The following is a 21,722-nucleotide window of genomic DNA, read 5'->3' as shown; positions in this document are numbered from 1 at the left end:
AAACTTGTCCAGCTTTTGTTCTCATTTGATTTGGGGCCCCATCCTATTCCCTACTGACATCTAAAGAATGATAATGGGATTATAGTTTATTTCAAAGGCAAAAGCTGAATTTTGATAGTTCTTATAGTAATAAGTTTTGGGACATGTGAACATGGGATAACAGGTTTTTTTGCTATAGTAAGCAGAGTTCTGACTTCATTCCATTATAAATAGGCACTAGAAATGTGCCCTTAGTTTTCCTAGAGTGACCTATTTCAGGAAATAATAATACAACTCAATTCCTTATGGAGGCATTGTCTCCTGTTGGATACTAGAAAACTCAATTTTCCTTTGCCTATATCAATATGGTAACCAGGCTAGAAAAGAAAGATGTGCTGTTGGCTGTCCAACTGGTTCATAGCCATGACAATAAACGACTTTTTATTGTGGAAATTAAATGTGGCCACAACGACCAGAGTATACTCTTGGTCATTTTGGTTAGCTTCTATGGTTAATTAATTGATTGAGAACTATCTATATGGTTGTTTTATGAACATTTAATGACATCCTTGGCCAGTGGAAAATATTTAGAGGTGTAACATTCTGAAAAGAGCTGAGCCATGGTTCTGTCAGATTCTAACTGGAATTTGGGTTTAATGTAATTTAATTATATTTCTTATTATGAAATGGGGTTACTAGTTACTTAACAAGGAATGGTGATTAATGCTTGACAGTGTAGATGCTCAACAAATGTTTTTTACATCTGATCGCCAACATCCTTTGCATGGTTCTTAGATCCATGGTAACTCCTTTCTTCAGGTGTCTGTGGACAGAATTTTAGGGGTTCCATGAACTAGAACGGGGAAGATCCTTTTTATTATGAGTATAGGTAAGAAACCAAACTAGTAGTCTTAGCAACAACTGTGAATAGTGGGACATAAATATTCAAATTATTGTTGCGCATATCAGTAGACTCACCACTGGATCATGTTATATAAAACTTTAAAAATATTTTAATAATCATATTTCGGTGAAATTGGTTTCCTTTAAAAACCCTCGTATTTTGTGTATGTAAGAACATTATTCTAAGAAAGGGCCCATAAGTTTCACTAGACTACAGGAAGGTTCTGTGGCACCAAAAAAGGGTTAGGGACCCCTGGAAAGCCATGGTTTTCAACTGAGGCTGCATGTTACAACCACCTGGGAAGTTTTTTTTTTTTTAAAGTGATCTTCCAAGCCTGTTTTTGGGAATTCTTATTTGATGGACCGTGGGGCTTGAGCATCTTTTTAAATCCCCTTTATCCCAGTTGATTCTAATATGCTGTTTGGGTTGAGAATCACTAAAGTGATGGCTTTATTTTGGTAAGGAGACATTTATACTTCTTGCTGCAATTATGTTGGTCAAATATGCTATCTTCTGAGTTTTTGTTTGTTTGTTTTGTTTTTTTAAGAAATTATGGTATACATTAATTTGGTAGGTTAATTTTCAGCAAGTGGTTGTTGAGAGCTTTGGTCTCCCATCGGGCTGCTTTGAAACACTAATTAACTTTGACTAAAGCAATTCAAGTATAGATTAGCTGTTTTTTAGTTCCTGATTTAAACTTCTTGTATCATATTTACTTCTTATTTTATCATTAACATTTATTGTTTGGTATCTTATGAATTAAGATCCTAGTTTATTTAAAAATATTTTTAAGGTTTATTTTTTCAAGAAGTATCCCTTTGAAAGAAGAAGTTATTTTGTTGTATCCAGGTGCCCCTTCAACAATGTCTAGCACATACTAGGCACTGAGCAAATATTTCTCAGTGAATAGTAAAAATTCAAACAGCAGAAGAGTATGTAGTGTAACATAAGTGTATGTAGCATGTGTGTCTCCCCAGCCCTCCCTTTTTTAACCCAATATTGTAGAGATTGTTCTATGTTGCTGCCTTGCCTTTTTTTTTTATAGTGACTACAAGTTCCATAATATATGTAACCAGTTCTTTTGTACATGATTATTTAAATTACTTCCAGTCTTATGCAACAAAACAGCCTAGTAGCTGACTATTCTTCAATATACATCCTTGTGCACATGCGGCTAGCATATGTTGCCAGGGGTGGAATTCAAGGTCAGACATTCACATTTAGTTTTGATCAGTGTTACTACTTGCCCCTGCCAACGATGAGAAAATGTTTGTTTCTACATACCCTTACCAGTGCAATGCAGATTATAAAACAGGTTGATCTCTGTCATGTTTTACGTTTACATTTCTTTTGAATGTTTAAACTTCATTGTTACTTTTTCTAGGAACTATTTAAATACTTTGCCTTTTTTTTTCTTTTTCTTTTTTTTTGTTGGCTGGTCTTCTGTTGACTGGACTTTATGTTAATAAATTTAGTACTTTATGTGTTGGGGATATTTTTTAAGTTTGTGTTTTGACTATGATTATATTTTCGAATGCACAAATTTAAACTTCATGAATGAAGCTCACTCTTTTCAAAGGCTTCTGATGAGCCTTTCTCATGCAAAGATAAATTTCAACATGTTTTCCTCTAGTTCTTTTTTTTTTTTCTTTTTAACGTTTAAGTCTTTGCTCTTACTTTAGTTTTGGTAGAAAGGGTAAAATAGGAATTCAGCTTTATTTTGATAAAGTTGACTTTGCAGTTAATCTAACACAATACTTTGAATAATACACCATTCTAACTTGAAATGCCACCTTTATTATTTGCTGATTTTTCCATGTATTGCTCCCTTTCTGAACCAACCTGATTCAGTGCTTGGTTTGTCACCATTACCAAACTGTCATTTTATGTTTTAATATGTGGGTGGGGCCAATAGTCCTCCTTTATTAAACTTTTCTAGTTTTAGTTTCTTGAGGAATCTATTTATGAAGCTCTTGCATATTAGTAAAACGTAATTTTGATGCAAAATTACATTAGTCTTTTAAAACATGTTTTCTTTCTAAATTATATGTATCAGTGGTAGAAACTAATTTATTTTAAAGAAAAGATTATATTTCTCCCAGGTATTTTTTTTCTAAAAAGATGACTTAAACAAATTTCCTAACTTGTGTTTGAACAGAATTGTTCTGAAATATTAATTGCCACTACCAGGGCTTAGAATATATCAAAAGATAGGAAGGGGGGAAAAATCACCTGTACTTCCATCATTTGTCATCCACATGACCACTAAACATTTTAGTACAATCTTTTTAACCTCTTTTATTTCAGATTTCTTTTATAGTTTTCATTATGGTGTATATGCAGTTTGTGAATCATGTTTTTAAAGCTTTTTTATAAAATGTTTATGTCATTCTGTACTTTTCCTTTGTGGCTCGGGATAAATGCACTATAGCGGTGTTTCTCAAGGTTGGTCCAGGGACTCTGGGGGTTCCTAAGACTTTCAGAGGATCTGTGAGTTCAAACTGTTTTATCATAAATTTAAGATATTGTCTGCCTTTGTCACTCTTAATTTGTCGTGAGTGTACAGTGGAATTTTTACATGATGTGATATCACAACAGATCAAATACAAAAGCATATGTGAAAATTTTTTTAAGTCAGACATTTAAACAAATATATGTATAAAACAAGGGTATTCTCATTGAATTTTTAATAGTTATTTTTCATAAAGATGTTATTTATGTTAACATGTAAATTTTATTCGAACACTAATGAATATTTAATGTTTTTGTCTGTTTAATTTCTAATATAGTAAATTTGAAATAACTCAAACAAAAGCTCTTTGGCATACTCAATAAGTTTTCAAAATCTAAAAAGGGTCCTGAGACCACAAAGTTTGAGAAATGCTCTTCTATAGTATTTAATATAAAAGATGGGTTTATTTAAATTTTAAAATGTCTTCTGAAAGTATGTAATCACTTTTGTTTTTATGCAGTTGACTTAAGATAACATATATAGATTACAGAAAATGCAGGCCTCTTATAAGAGGACATTTTTATGCTTTGTACTGTGATATTGTATCCAGGGACTGATATATTGTGCTTGAATTAAATTAAGCATGAGATTTTTAAAACAATAACTTCAGTTCATTACTTTTTCTCCCCAGGCAGCTGAGTATGTCCCAGAGAAGGTGAAGAAAGCTGAAAAGAAATTAGAAGAGAATCCATATGACCTTGACGCTTGGAGCATTCTCATTCGAGAGGCACAGGTTTAGTGATATAGGATTACATTTCCTTCTCTATGGGTCCAATCACACTACTTGGTTCTGCAGTAAATATTTTCATAATCCTAACATTGTAAATGCTGTTTATTGGTTTTCAATTTTAGAATCAACCTATAGACAAAGCACGGAAGACTTATGAACGCCTTGTTGCCCAGTTCCCCAGTTCTGGCAGATTCTGGAAACTGTACATTGAAGCAGAGGTTAATATTTTATTTTACTTTTCTTATATAGCATCTGATGGGAATTGTAGCATACACTATAGTGGTAGAAAACAAGTTAGGAACATAGATAGCACAACTAGGACAAGGAGGATTTAAATGTTTCTTGCCTTTATTTTGTAAAATAGGTATAAAGGAGTAATTAAAATGAAATTTTGAAATTTGGGTCTTTACAAGCTGATGATTGTTGCATTTTGGAGTTGCAACAACATTAAAACAGTTTCAATGGTATTGGAGTGCTTTAGCCTTTTATTTACTTGTCATGTGTCAATTTATTGCCTCCTGTGTCATTTATTTAGAGCTCATTTTTCTTTTTATTCCTACTTACAAACTAATGTGAACTACTGGTTATAAGAAAATACAGTAATGTTAATTTAGTTTCATAGGTGTTTTGAATGTCTCTGGTTAAATGAAACACTTAGATGGAAAATTTATTTCAGATTTTAATTTTGTGAAAATACATGGTTTGTCAATAAATGTAAGCACTTCAATAATTTAAAAAAAAAATTTTTCTGTAGGATAAAGTTTACATTACACAGGAATAAGCTAATGTGACTCAAACCTATATAATCATAATTTACCCCATGATACTGTTTTTTTATTGCTTTCTAACTGTCTTGATATACGAAGTCAGGCATTTTAAAGAGGAAGGGCCTCATTTGATTAGAAGGGAAATGTTCATTTTTGAAGACTGGAATTAGCAGTCAAGATGATAATAAAGCATTAATATATCGATAACAATTGACACCAAGTAATCATTTCTCAGGTTATAAAGTAATGGAATGAAAGGGGTGAGATGGGAATAATTGGTATCCACATTAAGTTGAAAATGATATCCATTTCTTTTAATAACTTACTTTACTTATGAAGTATTTTTATTTCGAATATTAATTTCGTAATATAAATTCTCAACATAGTCAAGTACACTGCAGCCTCGTCATAACATTTTCCACAATAGCTGAAATTCGATAATATGTGAGTCTGTTTTGGACCTATTCAAAGGGCTTTAGTCATCAGCAATACTGAACAGACTTCAACACAACACAGTGTTACCTGTGATGTGTCCCTCAGAGTGGACTCAATCAACAGCACTTTTAAATTGAGGCTACAGTGTACTCATTGTATTTGTGCTATAGTTTATTTTGTATTTGGGAGGGGGGAATTACTGGACAATAGCAGGAACATTGTGTGTTAAATTTTTTTGTGTGTGGTTGTACATGTGGCATGTGTGTTTGTGTGTATGTATGAGAGAGATTGTACCTTATGTGAAGTCTGGTTGTGGTTTTGGCCCAAGACCATATCCTTAAGGTTTCATCACTTATCCTTTGGGACCATTTCTTTCCTCAATATATTTAATCATCAGAGTAGACTGGCACAGAATTCACCAGGTAAGTGAATAGGTCTGTCTGAAGTATGCTGAAGCCAGTGCTGCTTTGTAATACTCATTAAAGCAAGGAACCTGGAGTCCCTGTACTTGGTCTGCATTCCAAACACATTAACTTATATGCAAACTCATCAGAAACGAACGTAATTGGTATGTAACAGTTTTTGTATAATGAAGTAATACTTCTGAGTTTTAGAAATTTCTTTCAGTTTCTCAAATATTCAGGCATTATTTTTGCATTTTATTATAGCGTAAGTTAAACTGAAGTTGGCAGTTAGATACTCCGTTCTATAAGTAAGAATTCAATCAGTCTGTTTCTCCCATTTCCTAACTGAAAGTATGAACTGCATTCTAAAAGACCAGATATTATTCCAAAGGGCTGAAAGTTGTCTCAATATCCAGCTCATTTCATAATATTTCAGAGCTGCTAGCAGTTGTCTGATTTATATAGTTGGTAATGTTTGCAGTTATTTTATACACATACATACACAAGTGTGAATGTAAGTATAAAACATCTTTTGAGAAAAAGTGGTAAAGAACATATTTGTGTTAATTTTGTAAACTTAATGGTTTAGAGGTTAAGATGTTAAATTGAATGCTGACTTCAGAAATGTATATCCTGAGCTGTGTTTTTCTCTTTCCTGATTTGCTCTTCATTTTTTAAATTTTCACATTTTGTATTTTGTTTAGCCTGTGAGAGGCTAAAATTTTCTTTGGCTATGTCACCCAATGTGGCCTTTAGTATTTCTGGAGAAGATACATAACCTATTTATAGTACATTAAAATCTAAAGTAATCATAAGAATGTCTTTACATTAAAGGTAGTTGTAACAGTGTTTAGCTAACATCCTGTATGCATTCTCAAGAAAATAAAGTTTTGTTGATACATTTGTTGTAACAAAGTACTTCATGGTGGGAAAATTGTAATGTTGCATTTATTTATGTTCAGTTAAATTAACTTGGATGAGTCCAAATACATTTAGTTCTTTTCTAACAGAAAGTAGGTACATCTTTAATAATAAGAGATAATTTGCTTTCCCAGAGAAATTTCTTATAAATCCTGTTTAAGATCAAAGTGGCAATAAAGGGTTTTTTTTGTTTGTTTTTTGCTTTTAAACTTGAGACATCAATTGCATGTTATAGCATAGTTTTTAGTAAAGAAGTTAATGACGCTAGTCTGATGTTTTTAATATTTCCCAGTATATCAGCATTTCTCATGTCAGTGAATATTTAGCAATAGCTAGTTAACTTTTATAAAATTTAGTCTTTAAAATGTCCTTAATTTCATTATCCACTTTTATTTTTTTGTAAAGCAGAAATTATTGGATAAAACTTTTTGTTTTAATGAAAGGGCATTTAGGGCCAACATCTCTGTATTTATAATATTATGATATAATTTCAAAATTAGTCCAAATTAGTGTTGCATATATTATGCAGTCATGTGCTGCATAATGACGTTTCAGTCAACAAAGGACCGAATATGTAATGGTGGTATACCATATAGCTTACCTCTGAAGAAGTCTATACTATCTAGGCTTGTGTAAGTGCACTCTATGTTGTTCACACAATGATAAAATCACCTAAAGATGCATTTCTCAGAACGTATCCGTGTTGTTAGGCAACACATGACTGTATAGGCAATCACATTTTGCCTCAGGTATGTGAAATGTATTGCTTCACTCTTGAATTCCAAAACTGCTTCTTTACACGATTTGACAATATAAGAGGAAATAATTGTATGATTACTCTTATAGTGACAGTTATCAAGCATAGAATCTAAATATAATTGTTATGATATAAAATTCTTTTGCTACTGTTTAGTTTTAAAGTAAACATTATAGCAGTCCCCAATTTTGACACCAGGGACCTGTGCTCCTATGAGAATCTAATGCCAGATGATCTGAGGTGGAGCTGAGGTGGTGATGCTAGCACTGGGGAGCGGCTGCAAATACAGATGAATCTTTGCTCGCCCACTGCTCACCTCCTGCCATGTGGCCCGGTTCCTAACAGGCCACGGAGTGGTACCGGTCTCTGGCCTGGGGATTGGGGACCCCTGTTTAATACATCTATAGCCATTTAGTTATTAAATGGATGTCTTACATCTGCAGCATAGTATTTTTTTTAGTTAAGTGGACTGTTTAATCAGCCTCAATGCTCTTTAAAGAACCACTTTATAGAGTGGTCAGAAGGGTCACTAAGTATCACAAAATTGAGAAACTATGTTTTTTTCCTCTGGTTTCTTCAGCTTTTCATGTAGCTAGGTAGTCAATGTGACAGCATCTAAGTTATGTTATCTTATTGTTAGAAGTAATTTGTTTTGAATTGGGCCACATTTCGTACAAAAGGATGATGTTTGTTATTGGTAGCTGAAGGAGAAATGAAGACGGTAATGCTGTTGATAATAGCAATGATGTATCTTGCTGTCTGTGAAAGCTGTAATTCTTTAATAAAAGTATATAGAGATTGCTTGCTTTTTATTTAAAAAAATTAAAAAACATGAATACTTACAAATAATGAATTATAAAGTATACATTTCAGTTTTCAAAATAAGCTTTCTCCTTGGGAATATTGACTTTTAAAAATACCTTTCTTCTTGGAAAATGGAAGTGAACTCAGGATGGAACATGAGTGACCTAAATTGACATAAACTTCTCCACTGTCTCTACTGTTTTAATGCCTCTAAGTAGCAGTCTAAACTACTGTATTATAATGTTTTGTATATATTGAGCAATGTGATTTTTAAATGCAGGTAAAATTATTCATTATCATATAGATTATATTTTCTATACTTCAACTTGCAATCTTTTTTTAAAAAAACCTGTATTCTTTTCTTATAGATCTGCTCTTTTCCTGTTTGTAATAAATGTTGGTCCATGTCTGTGTGATTATTCAGATTGTATTCTAAAACGCAATATGCTGCTTTTCAATCTGTAGTTTCTTAAATGCATGTATAATGTAGTATAGGGGTATAAAACAAAACAAGAATTATTTGCAAACACAGAACTGATCAAATACCTGAAAGTGCTTTGAATAATTACATGCTATTTTAAAAACAAAGGAAATATTTTCACATTTTTACTACTGTAAGTAAACTCCTATGTTAGGTTTTATTGAATTGTCTTATCCATCTTTCCTTCTATTGTAGCAGAGACGTTTAGGTGTCATTTCTAATGTCTATCCATTTTTTTCCTTGGGGGCTTTTTCTTTTCACCCAAGACATTATATAATAAAAGGACGTTTATTTGCAAAAAGACTTAGTTTATTTAGATAACAAAATTTTTTTTAAAAAACTTGCTTTCTATATGTTTTATTGATAATTTATTTTATGTTAAATGTAGGTGTTTTTAAGCAAAACCTTGTACTTCTTAACCCGATTGCCTTTATATTTTTCGACTTCAGATAGCAAAGTTATAATCTTTGCAGTCACTGGTAAAAATTGAAAAAAAAAGCTTTTTTCCTCATCAAAGACTTAAAATTTTAAGCCAGTTTCTTTATATTCTATTTCTGTATGTGCAATAAGTTATGGTATATTCTAAAAATGTGGGAAAGGCATCTCTAAACAGATTTTAATAAAAAGTACAATCTAAAGTTTGTTGTGAAACATAAAAGGCTTTTTGATCATGCAATTCAAAGTATCTTATCGTGTAGTGTTTTAGCCTGAATTTCTTGGTCATTTGCATAATAACGTAACACTTAATATATAATTTTTAATAGTTTTTAAAAATTAGGCATCATCAAGATTTTGGGGATTATATAATTTTGGTATAGACCTCCTTTATCTATCCTAGGAGGTTTGTATTTATTGTAGGCTCCAACATAGCATCCGTGAATAAACACAAACACACTTAACCCATTCATAATATTACAGCATTAGAAACCTCCAATTTGGAAATGTAGCTAATCCTATCACAGGGGAAAAAAAAAACTTTTTATGATGCTTTGCATTTTTGGTTCTAATTTGAACATAAGGGAACCAGGTGGCAATTAATTGACTTTCTCTTAAAAAACAAAAAGACCTCTTAAATTCAAAGGCTCATCTATTTTCTAATGGGTTCATTGTGGTTTTTTGGTTTTTTTGTGTGCTTATAATTTATAAACAGCTGTTCCTTTTGAATGAGTCTGGTTCAAGGCACTTCCAAGAAATGATGTCTAAAATAACTAGTTATATCTATTAAAAGCTGTACTTCTAAATGTGGGCAAGAATGCACTTACATGGTTATAATTTACTTTTTAAACTTTAATTTTTATTACTAAACAGTTTGCTCTTAACTTTGGAGCACAAAACATGGTTAGTATAATGGTATAATAAATTGAAGTTTATAAATTTTTTCCCCACATATTTAGTCCACAGCAATTTCAACAAAATTGTGAAATGTTTGCTTCGAATACTACTTGTTGAGAAACTAAACATCTTTTTTAAGGCTCAGAGAAGCATAACCTGGGGTAAGTTTTATCATTTTGTATGCTAGGAGACCTCCAAAGAAAAATTTTCATTTGGAAATACTAAGCGAAAGTTATAAAAGCAAAGAATCTGATGTCAAAGACAGTATTGAAATGTAGTTTTGGAATAATGTTTTTATTTATTTTTTATTTATTTTTTTTTTAACGCTTACAGCACCTGATCTTCCTATGTGGTCTCCCATCGAAGTACTAACCAGGCCTGACCATGCTTAGCTTCCGAGATCAGACAAGATTGGGCACATTTGGGGTGGAATGGCCATAGACTGGAATAATACTTTTAAATGTAATAAAATCCCAAAGCTATTTTTAATCTTTCTAATACTTTTTTTCATGTGATAGAACATGTTCAATCATAACCGTTTTTTGAAATGCAAGATTTTAGCTCTAATAGATACACATGACACAATTTTAAGTCTTTGTCTAAAGATTCTTATGGGAAATGGTCTTTTTCCTCTTTTCCAATTCTGTTGAGATATAACATTGTATACATTTAAGGTATACAGCATAGTGATTTGATATATATGTATATTACAAAATAATTACTGCAGTGTTTAGTTAATGTCCATTACCTCACATAGTAAAAGGGAAATAATCTTTTATGGTGACATTTTCCGTAACTTTTCATGTTGAATTTGAAGAAAGAATGACCATTTCATGATGGTGGTTTTCTTAAAAACTTTTCTACTCAAACTATTAATATACAAGTATCATATATTTAAAGCCAGAGTGGACATTAAATCAGAAATTTAGAGCTGGAAGATAAGATTAGTTTATCCCCCTTATTTTATATGTGCGTAAAATCAATCAAGAGTTTGTTGTCCTTTAAAGCCAAAGCTTACAAAACACTGCTTTAGGATCGCCTGGGAAGCATTTAAAATGTACAAGCTTCGCCATTAGCATATCAGTATTGCTGACTCGATTTCCAAAGAATGGACACATGGACTCTTATTGTTAGGTGTTTCTGGTAGCCAGTTTTGGGAATTGAGGCTTTAGAGAGCCACAATTGAATTTTATTGCTGTGAATGTATTTCATACCTTGCAGAATACTGCCCATACTTGTTAGACTATAAAGCAATTAAAATCTGGCTAGCTCTTTTGAACATACCATATTAGGAGTTATTAGTATATAATCAATCAGTAATCATAAAGGTATATACCGTGTGCTTGGGAGTGTTCTTAACAGTGTAATTTTTTGTGAGAACAGCAGTCAGGATTAGGATTGTGTTGTTGGACTGACAGTTTTTTACTTATTTTATTCCTGGGTTTGAAACCTGATTTTTTGGCTCCATAAACTATATAATCAGTCACCTAAGTGCCAAACTTTTAAGACTCAGACAACTTCTAAGGAAGTCCCATGTGTTAAGAGAGGGCCACTTAAGCTGAAGGATGTGGCTTAAAATTACTGTACTTTTTTTGATAGCTTACTATTGCCCTTGAGAAAGTTTTTAAATCGGTGAATACCACAAAATTTCAGATTATTAGCTAACATCATTTAATTAGTACTTGAGTATAAGTACTTCTCATTCTTTTGGGGGTGGGGAATGGAGTGTTTTCACAAAGAACCAGTCATTTGTAGGTATTTCTGTAGTCAAGTTTCTGTCCATTTCTGAATTTTTCATACACAGATGAGTGCAGTGTTTTTCAATCATTTTAACTCTTATTTAAAATTTTTTTCCTTAGCGGCTTTTAATAGTAAAATGGTAATTTTAGTATTTCCAGTTAATGTCTATTCTAAAGAGAGTTGGCTTCAGCTATAATTAAAAATTTCAGTATCAGTGATATTTGTAGAATTACTTGAGTAATACCTAAATTTTGTAAAATGGTATATGTCAAAAAATGACACCTTAAAATATCTTGTGAAATTGTAGACTTTATGTTGTAGGAGGGAGCTTAAAAGTATTTGAGGAAAATTGCCAAAAAAATACTTGTATTTGTACATTTATTTTAATTCCCTCATGCACCTTTTGCTTTATCAGTTTTAACTACTGTAATGCGTGAATTTTTTAAGATTTTGTGGATTTTTTAATTAGGATATGTTAGTAGGTGAGAAAATGCTTAAAACATTCATTAGATTATCGTTCAGAGTTGAAGATTCAAATTGTATGCCAATCATTAGGGATCACATGGTTTAATTTGTTATGGGTTGAATTAGCAGGCAAGCATTGTTTTCACTATAGACTTGACATTTTTATAATTTAAGCAACTTCTATAATGCATTTAAACTTCTTTTAAAAATATTTTAAAGTTACAAAAAAGTTGCAAGAACAGTGCAAAGAAGTCTCGTACACTTAACCCTGATTGACCAGTTTTTAACATTTGTCATGTTTTATTCTGTTTTTTTTTCTGAACCATAAGAGATTGGGTTGCATACATCATGACCTTTAACATTTGAGTGCATTTCCTAACAACAAAACAAAGACACTCTCATATATAAATAATCTTTTAATGAAATTCAGGAAACAACATTAATAGACTTTGAATCTGCAGTCCATGCTCTACTCTAATTGATGCCCTTTATAGCAATTTTCTTTTAAATTAGTTTCCAATCCAAGATGATTACATATAGTTGTCATTCCTCCTCAGTCTCCTTTATGTTGATTTAAACTTCAAGCTTGATATTTCCTCACTAAATTCAGTTTAAATACGTTTTAGCTGAAAGGCTACAAATGGTGTGTGTCTTTCTTTACTATGTCTCATCCAGAGGCACATGATGCTCCTTTACCCCTTATTGATATTGTCATTGACCATTTTCTCCACTGTATAGTTACTGTTTTTCTTTTTGTAATTAATAAAATAGATATTTTGAGACTATAAAAAATATTTCTCATTCAACAACTGCCCTGTTCATTTTTAATCTGTTAACGATCTTCCAAGAATCAGTGATATATTCCCGACAAATTAGCATTTTTTCTTCTGTTTATTGTTGATCATAAATATGTACTCTTCTGTTAATGACTCAAACTTCCAGCTTATTTATACTTTAAAACTTGTAAAGTACTAGCTTCTCTGATGCTGCCCCCACATTTTTCTTTTAAATATATTAGTAAAGTTAGAAAAAATGACTTACAAGATGTCAGTAGGTTATGATTGTATCAAGTTTTCCAAATATAAAATACTGTCAGTAATGCCTTTAAATTCTGTCATAAATTACGTGGGGAAGATAAAAATTGCTACCTCATTCATAAGGTTATTTAGAAACAACTACTGTAGGTTATGGAAAATAAATGTCTTGATATATTGACCAAATGGCAAATTATTTCAAATAAGAATTTTTTTTTAATCATGGGCTCTTTGGCTTTAAAAAAGGTTAGAAAGTGAGTCAAAAAGATCTAGATAAATATTTGATTGCATATGCAAATGCTTTATTTTTTAATTTTTAAAATTATTTTTAAAAATTTCTTGGTGATTTCAGGCACAAATTAGAAAGGTGCCACTTTAAAGAAAATAATTTTTCGGTTAGCAATTAAAGATTGCTTAAACCATGGAAGTGGTATTCTCCAAAAAGCAAAGTTGTTAGATGGTAAATTTCAATTTCCTGAGTTCACAAAACAGTATTGAGATTTACATTGAAAGAAGAGAGACTCCAAATCTAAAGAACTAATATAAATAGGTGTCTATGATTTAATCTTTTTACCGTTAGTGATTATTTGCCGTGTGCCTCACCTACAGGGTCAAAATTCTGCCTTTTATCTGTGTTAAACAATGGGTTGATCATTTTTGGTAGTGCGGAAAAGATATGTTTAAAGAATTGTTCATTTAAAGAAGTGGAGGCAATTTGTAGGGCACTCTAAAGGATACTATGGAGAAATAGGAATGACACAATTTGTATTATAGTGACCTAGGATTTCTACTTTCAGCTCTTGTACTAAATTACTGTGATGTTAGGCAAGCCATTTAATCTTTTCTACCCTTCCTAATATCTTACTATGAAAACTAAACAGAAAAATCGAAAAAATAGTATATTGTCATAGATACTTGTACACCTTCCACCTTGATACAGTGTTATGTTTTACCATACATACTTCTTTTTATTATATAGAGAGTATTGTCCTGTATAACTGCAATACCGTTATTACACTGAAAGGGAACAGTGGTGTTCTAACGATGTAATATCCATTTCATGTTTACTGTTCCAGATTTATTTTTAAAGTTCTCTATTTCAGTGATCAATGAAATTATTTGAATTTTATGTCCTTATAATGGTCCTATCTCTGTTCCTTCTGTGTATCAGTTTACCACACAGATCTCATTCTCATCCCCTTCCCATATGAATAGGAAAACTCATGTGAATGCAAGTGTTGTTTCCAATGATCTGTGAATTGCAGCATAAATGGAAGTCCCATAACTGTTCCAAACAATAATTGTTTTTTGGACTGCCATCATACTGGAGAGTGGGAATTTTTTGTATTTTTACTGCTAAGAGGCAGCTTATTCTGAATTTACATATATTTACAGTAAGCTAAAATTTTTGTGGATCTTACCTAAAATATGTGTGGAATTGTACTGGAGTTCTTAAAAGTAAGCAGGTGTTTTTCAATTGTTAAATTTTGGGTATAGATCTACAAAACTAAATTTTATGGAAAACTATTGTATGTGGACATATAAGGGAAATGGAGGAAGATTTTTTTGGGGGGGTGAAATATATTCTAGAATAGATTTTTAGAAGTAAAAAAGATGTTTACATTTTAAAAATCCATTGCTGATTTTCAGTTGTATCTTGTTTTGATAGTGATTTTTTTTCCTTTAGTCTGATTACTTGCCTCAACAGTAATAACTAAAGTTTATTAGACCTTTAATATATTCTGATTACTTTTTATGGAATATCTGGTTAATTGCATTTTACCTTTTGAGGTAGATATGTGTTATCCCCCATTTTCTCCAGACGTCTAGATTTTCTGAAATTTAGAAGACTTAAATTACTTTCCTCAGATCAACAAAATTAAAGGTTAAGCTACTGAGAAGTAGTAGGAAAGTTGGGGGCTTATACTCAGGTATTCTAATTTCTGGGTTTGGGCTCCTGGTCACTAACCACTATAAACCACTATACTAACCTTAGGGACCTAAACTTCAGTATGTTGTACAAATAGCTTTAGTATTTTCATAACTGACTCCTTTTTATTTGCTCAAGAGTTTCTTGCATTTTTATTTAGCTGTTAGGATTTTTAAGTACATTTGAAAAAATAGATCATAGCTACTCAACCTCATAAAATTTCTTCAAATCTTTTAGATGATAACATTGTACAGTAACTTCTGTGCAAACTCACCTTATGGTTTATATACAATCTTAGCTCTAAAATTCTTTGCTATTCTTTGTAGTTTTACTCTTCACTGTTTTAAAATTTTTAACTTGTATGTACTGAGATCTAATATCAAATAGGGATTCTGAACACAAAAGCCACAGGTTTTAGTAATTCTGCAATTTTAATTTCTAAGAACACATTCTTTACAGCTTCAAATACTTATTTACATTCAACATTAATGTGAGAAAAATTTTACTTTATGAAGTAGCAATTAGGAATTTTCTTTGAATAGAATTTTCTTAGGGACAAAATTAAGAACTTAGGTAAAGGATGTTAGCCTTTGAATAACTACTTACTAAACCGTTTTCTTCACACTTCTTTCCATTGAAGTATAGAAGTCTTGCAAAATAAGTTCTGATTTGATAGACTATTGTGATTTTTTTGTTTTTAGAGAGAATCTTTAAAATATTTGAAATTAGGAAACAAAACTTTGTGAAAAAAGTGAAAGATTGGAATTAGGCACAATATCGAGCTCTCATTTAAAAACTATGGAGGATCTTGACTCCTGTAGTTAATGGGAAAATCACATTGACCAACATTCCCAGTTATTTGTTAATTTGTAATTTATCAGAAATTTGAGAAATATTTTTTGAGCACGTCTCCAATCTAAGTCACTGAAAACTGAGCTCTTTTCATGCAGCTTCCTGACATAGCTCAGTTGATTCTAAAAAAACAATTACGATGTTATGTTAAAACTTGAAATTTTTTATCTGTAAAACAGTTTTGCAATTCTAAATTTCCCACAATAGAGCTGTAGAAATTTAGTGTATTCAGTGGTGCTTATTGTAAGATACTTTTTGGATAGGAAGAAAAGTATAAGCTGCAGTTTAATTTTTAGGAGATTCTGTGCAGATTAAAATATGCAGAATTTTTTTTAGCAAACCCTTTTGGCAAGTTATTTTGCATGTAGAATCCTTAAAATTACCCTGACACAGTTGATGTTTAGTAGAAAGAATACTTGAACAGAATCCAGTTGACATATTTGCCTGGGTCCTGTTCACACAAAATTGCTCTAAGTGTTAATACTATTTTTTCATAGTACAATTGACTGTTGAATTTATAAATTCTCAAAGTCATGTGGTACATTTTCAGGCTCCATGCTATCTCTGTATTTTCATAGATTTTTACGTGGCCGTAGGCAGAAAAATACATGAAAATGTTTCAGTTTCTTGCTTTCACTTTATATATCAAGAAGATGGGGAAATAACTTTCAAGTATCTACTGAATGAACACATGCTAGACGCTTAGATAATATGGACGCCTCAGTGAAAAAATTTACAATTTGGTATATGAGACAATTATAACAACTAGATGATGTTTTGATAGAAAAAATACCTATCTTTGATAGAAAAGTATTTGCCGAAGCCTCAACAAAGGGGAGGAAAAAAAAATACTTTATTCGAGCTGTTGCAACAGCTTGGTAGTTTGTAAGCTGAATTTTGTTTCTAGTATTTTAAACATGCTAATGACTATTACATGAATTTTTTCTTAGTTACAGAAACATGAGCTTTATAGTTAATCTAGAATTGCTGCTAAGCTGTTAGGAAATAGAACTGGCGTAAACATCTGAAACTTCATAGTGGCTAAAATAATAAGATGAATGTAATTTTGCTCTAGGAAAATCTTAAATTGAGATATTTATATGGTTCTGGGCCCTTGTTTCAACTCAAATGCCTGCAGAAATTTAGATGTTAACTGAGTGGAAGTTTCCTATTCAAAGAGAAATTGCATGTTGGTTAGAAATTCTCTTTCATTTCGTTAATTTTTACATTGTATTTGAGTCTTAAGAAACTAAGAATTGAGCTATAAGACCATTTAATAGTCTTCATATCATTTGAGAAACATTAATTGACCAAAATATTCATTTTGAGGGAGAAAATTAGTTACTTTTTATGGATAAAACTTGAGCATTTGCCTCAAACAATTTGACTGCTAGAAAAATTTTCACCATGAATAAACTCTGTTTTTACTAAATGCCAGTTCTCGGATAGCACATTGCTGGTGTTTATCCAATAACAGACAATTTCCAAATTGACGTAGGCACAGAAAAAATTATTGCTCATTTTATATGAATTTTATTAATGAAAAAATTTTGAGACTTTTATCTCTTTATTTCATTAAATATGTTAAAATGCAAGTATACTTAAAAGGGACAGTTATACCAAAAGGACAAAATTGGTAACCAAGATTTAAAAATGCCACTTAAACATTTATTCTAGTATCAAAGACTGAAACTTAGTTTTGAACAAAACCCTGAAGCTAATGTCCTGATGTTATTGGAATACTTAAAGGCTGGCTAAAATTTAAAAAATGTTGAAAACACAAGAACTTTTCAAATGTCTGACAAACTGGTAAATATCAGTCTCTAAATTTTCAAATTTTTATAAAGTCCAAAATTCGATTAAGGAGAAAATATTGTTTACCTATGGCAATATGTTAGATTAATAAGGGAAGTTTTAATAAGAATTGTGTTGATATGATAGTGATTTATTGTAAATTTTTTAGGCAATTTATTACATGAGAAATTTTTTTATAACAGTAAGTAATTCAGGATTATAATGGAAATTTGATCACTGAATTAGTGAGTTCTGGTTTTTAATTGGGTTTGGCTACTTTCTAGAATCTTCAAAGACCTTAGAATAAGCAGGGTTGTATTCCAAGTAGAAATTAGATATTGTAAAAAAATTCATACACATTTAATGAATTTCTATCTATAAAGTCTTATGTTTTAATAATCAGTTATTTCTTAGATTCAGATGAGTTGATTAAATAATTTTTTAAATTAGAAAATTAGTGTAAGGAATAAATAGAATACCAACTTAAGTATACAGTTTCGTACTTGATAGCTTCATGGTAATTCACATAATAGTCTCTTCAGTCACATTGGACTTCTTAAACATTCCAGATACATTCCCATCTCAAAGCTTTTCTTTATATTAGTTAGCTGTTTTATCTGCTCTCAAGAAATTTGCCCAGATAGCAGCTTGACAAAATCCTGTTTCAAATTCTTGCAAAAAGTGTTATCTTCTCAGTGAGATCATGGCTGTCCTGTTTAAAATTGCCATGTCTGTTTTCAGTACTTCAAAACTTCCTTTCTTTTTTCATCTATAATGCTCTCTCCTAATATACTAAACAGTTTACTTGTGCTTAGAGTTTGTCTTCTGTACATTGCTATTTCTTAGGAACCTAGAACAATGCTGGGCATATAGTGGTGCTCTAAATATTTGTTGGATGAAAAATCCACAGTGGGAAATAAAATTGAGTTGATCATTTTACAATTTGAATTTTAATTTCTAAGAATTAGATTATATCAATTTATAACAAAATGTATTTTTTATAAAATTGTAGGTGGCCAATGCCTTTACTCTTAACAAGTTAATAAAAAGGCTCATCTTTAGTTTTTATAAAAATATACAAATTATCTAATATCCTCAAATATTTGAGTATCTTAGAATAAGCTTTATTTATATTAAAATTATCTTGATGAATGACAAAAAGGTTTTTAAAGAATTACCCAATGTAAAGGGCATTACTAATTTACCGAGCATTTTATAAAATTTGCTTCAGATTCCAAAATGTTTTCAGATAAAACTTTAAAATCTGATACAGAAGATGAATGCCTGACTGGTTACAATAAAGTTTTAGCCACATATGTTGGAGTAAAATTTCTGAGACATTTGTATGTGCATTATATGAGAGAAAAACTAGAGTTTTCATAGGTGGTTTTGTCAAATTAGTAAAGCATAAACATTCTAACTCTTCCCCACCTCTTTTCTCAACTTTGACTAATGTTTGTATGTGTATACTGTGAACATCTGGTTGATGAGTGGGCATTCATTAAGATATCTAGATGTTGATATGTATAAATTCCTATTTTAACAATTCATAATATAGATTTTTAAATAATATTTTTTAAAACAGGAGTGTCTTACATATTACTTTCCTTTTTGTTCTTGTTGCTTTTACCCAAAATTCACTTACTTAAGCAAGGTAAACTCAAACTGCTAGATTCATAGTGTTTCAGAGAATTAAATTACATTTATTTGGGAATTCTATAAAATATTATGGAAATATATTTGGTTAATTCTGTAACTTTTTAACTTTTGGAAATTTAGTGTTTCAATTAATATCGGATTTTAAAGTTTTCAGTTGCTTTTCAAGATAGTTTGTATACAAAAATTTTTCCTTATTTTTTGGAAAGCTAGTTGTTAAAATATTTTGAAGATTTGGGTAATGTGGTGAGTTTGGTTACTCGGATCAGCTCTCACTGAAAACAACTAAGACTGCTGGACGCAATATAAAAAAAATCTTAAAAGCATTGAAGAACTGATGGCATGTAAGGAATTACCAAGCCAAAACCTAATTGGAAAACACCAAAAGAATTGGAAAGCGCGCGCACGTGCGTGCGTGCGTGCGTGTGTGTGTGTGTGTGTGTGTGTGTGCGTGTAAGCAGAATACCCAAACTCTTCTTATTGTGAGAGCCTTTGTCAAACTGGGATAACTTAAGCTGCAGATTTGAAGGCTTCTAGAAGCTTAGGCAGCAAAAGTCAAAGCCTAAGTCCTGCCCAACAGGACATTCTCTCCCTTCAAAGCTATGAGAAGGCAATTCTCTGTTGTGACCATGAACCAGAAGGTATGCCATCTTCCCAACCTTAGGAGACCAAGGAAAGTTGCTGTGATCCTGAGGAAAGCGGAATGGAGAAATCCTGAGATGTTACAACAATAATTTGGCCCTTGCATGGATTAGTGGTCCAGATAAATACCACTTGGGTGGTTCAAAAAGAGTTTGAACCATGAATGTAAGGTGGACTCAGTCTGACTTATGCTCATGCTCATAGATAACTGAGCTTACTCAAAACCTTTTGAGGAATGCACGTTCATCCTGAGCCACAAAGGAATCTCCACAAATATTTTTCCAAGAAAAGGAGTTTAATTATTAAAAATGAAGTACATAAGGAAAACACACATAGCAGAAACATCTGCAAAGACTTCAAAAACTAGAATTAAGGTAATAGGTTAACTGATTAGACAGAGGTGAAGAGAGAATTGGAGAATTGAAGAAATCCAGATTGGTGCTTAAAAAGACAGGGAAATTTTTAAATGGAAGATTAACAGCCACAAAGTATAGAGTGAAAATGTGTAATTGAATTTCCAGAAGTAGAAGAGAGGTATTGGGCACAAGCATAATTTGAAGAGATAAATACTAAGAATTTTCCAGAATGGTTAAAGAACTCAACAGATTAAGAATGCTCAATGAATCCCAGAGTTAAAAAAATAATTACCTAGATGCATGAGAATAAAACTAGAAAACTAAAGACAAAGAGCATCACAGAAGAAGCTGGAGACATAAAGGCAAATGTCCTTCAAAGGACTGGCAGTTACTTGACAACTTCCCAGCAGCAACAATGAAGTCAGAAGCCTGGAATTGCCTCTTCAATTTGGTGAAAGAAAGTAGCTGTCAATAATACTGAATGTCAGCTGTAATTGAAAAAAATAGCTGTAAAAGTTCTGTACCCAGGAAAAAAAAAATTTATTGGGTGAAGAATGATATAGGCACAGGTAGAATATTGTCAAAGTTACTTGTGTATTTTTTTACATTTCTGATTATAACTTCATCAAACTAAAAAATATATGTACTTTAAAGAATATTTTTATTCATTTAGTTAGTATCCATCAAATTACTCTTATTTTCTCCCCCAAAGTCAATCTGTTCTAATGAAGGTTCTCATAAATGAAAGGACTTTTATTAGAATTGTAATAATGGTATTTTTAGCTTCATTTTTAAGAGGAAAATGACTATGAATTTTATACTTATAAATTTGGTAAATGTATTTTGATTTGTTTAGTGTCAGAAATTTATAAAGTTTGTGGCCTCTAACAGTTTCTTAAAGTAAATGTTGGCTTTCAGTTAAATTTTTACCCATGTATATCTAATAATCTCATTGTTAAATGCTATAATTACTTTATAAAACACTGTAATTGGGTGACAGCAGTGTCTCGTTAATTACTTAATATTTGTTTTTTAAGTTTGAAAATTATATGACTAAATGAGTTAAATTTTTATGGTAGTGTGTACCTCTGCTCTCAGTTTGTGTTACAGTTGGTTGTTTTCATTAAAAATGCTTAAATTCTGCTGCTAGGTATTTAGAAACTGCAAAAGTAACCCCTCATCTTAAAAAGTAGTTAAATAATTAAACATTTTACATTTAATTTCTAT

The 21,722-nt window shown here is 31.3% G+C and overlaps 1 protein-coding gene and 1 pseudogene across 1 annotated transcript in view; one reads left to right on the top strand and one right to left on the bottom strand.

Annotated features, from left to right (window-relative positions):
- Positions 1 to 21,722, top strand: part of CSTF3 (cleavage stimulation factor subunit 3) — a 63,009-nt gene that overhangs the window by 7,970 nt on the left and 33,317 nt on the right. Inside the window, exons 2-3 of the mRNA XM_006908013.3 lie at positions 4,027 to 4,128; positions 4,248 to 4,343. Coding sequence (XP_006908075.1) covers positions 4,027 to 4,128; positions 4,248 to 4,343 — 198 coding nt within the window. The remainder of the gene's footprint in view (positions 1 to 4,026; positions 4,129 to 4,247; positions 4,344 to 21,722) is intronic.
- LOC112476709 lies at positions 10,351 to 10,469 on the bottom strand (annotated as a pseudogene).

Source organism: Pteropus alecto, unplaced genomic scaffold, assembly GCF_000325575.1.
Source record: "Pteropus alecto unplaced genomic scaffold, ASM32557v1 scaffold71, whole genome shotgun sequence".
In the NCBI taxonomy this organism is placed as follows: domain Eukaryota; kingdom Metazoa; phylum Chordata; class Mammalia; order Chiroptera; family Pteropodidae; genus Pteropus; species Pteropus alecto.
Note: the sequence above shows the minus strand (reverse complement) of the source record. Positions and strands in the feature narration are given on the sequence as shown.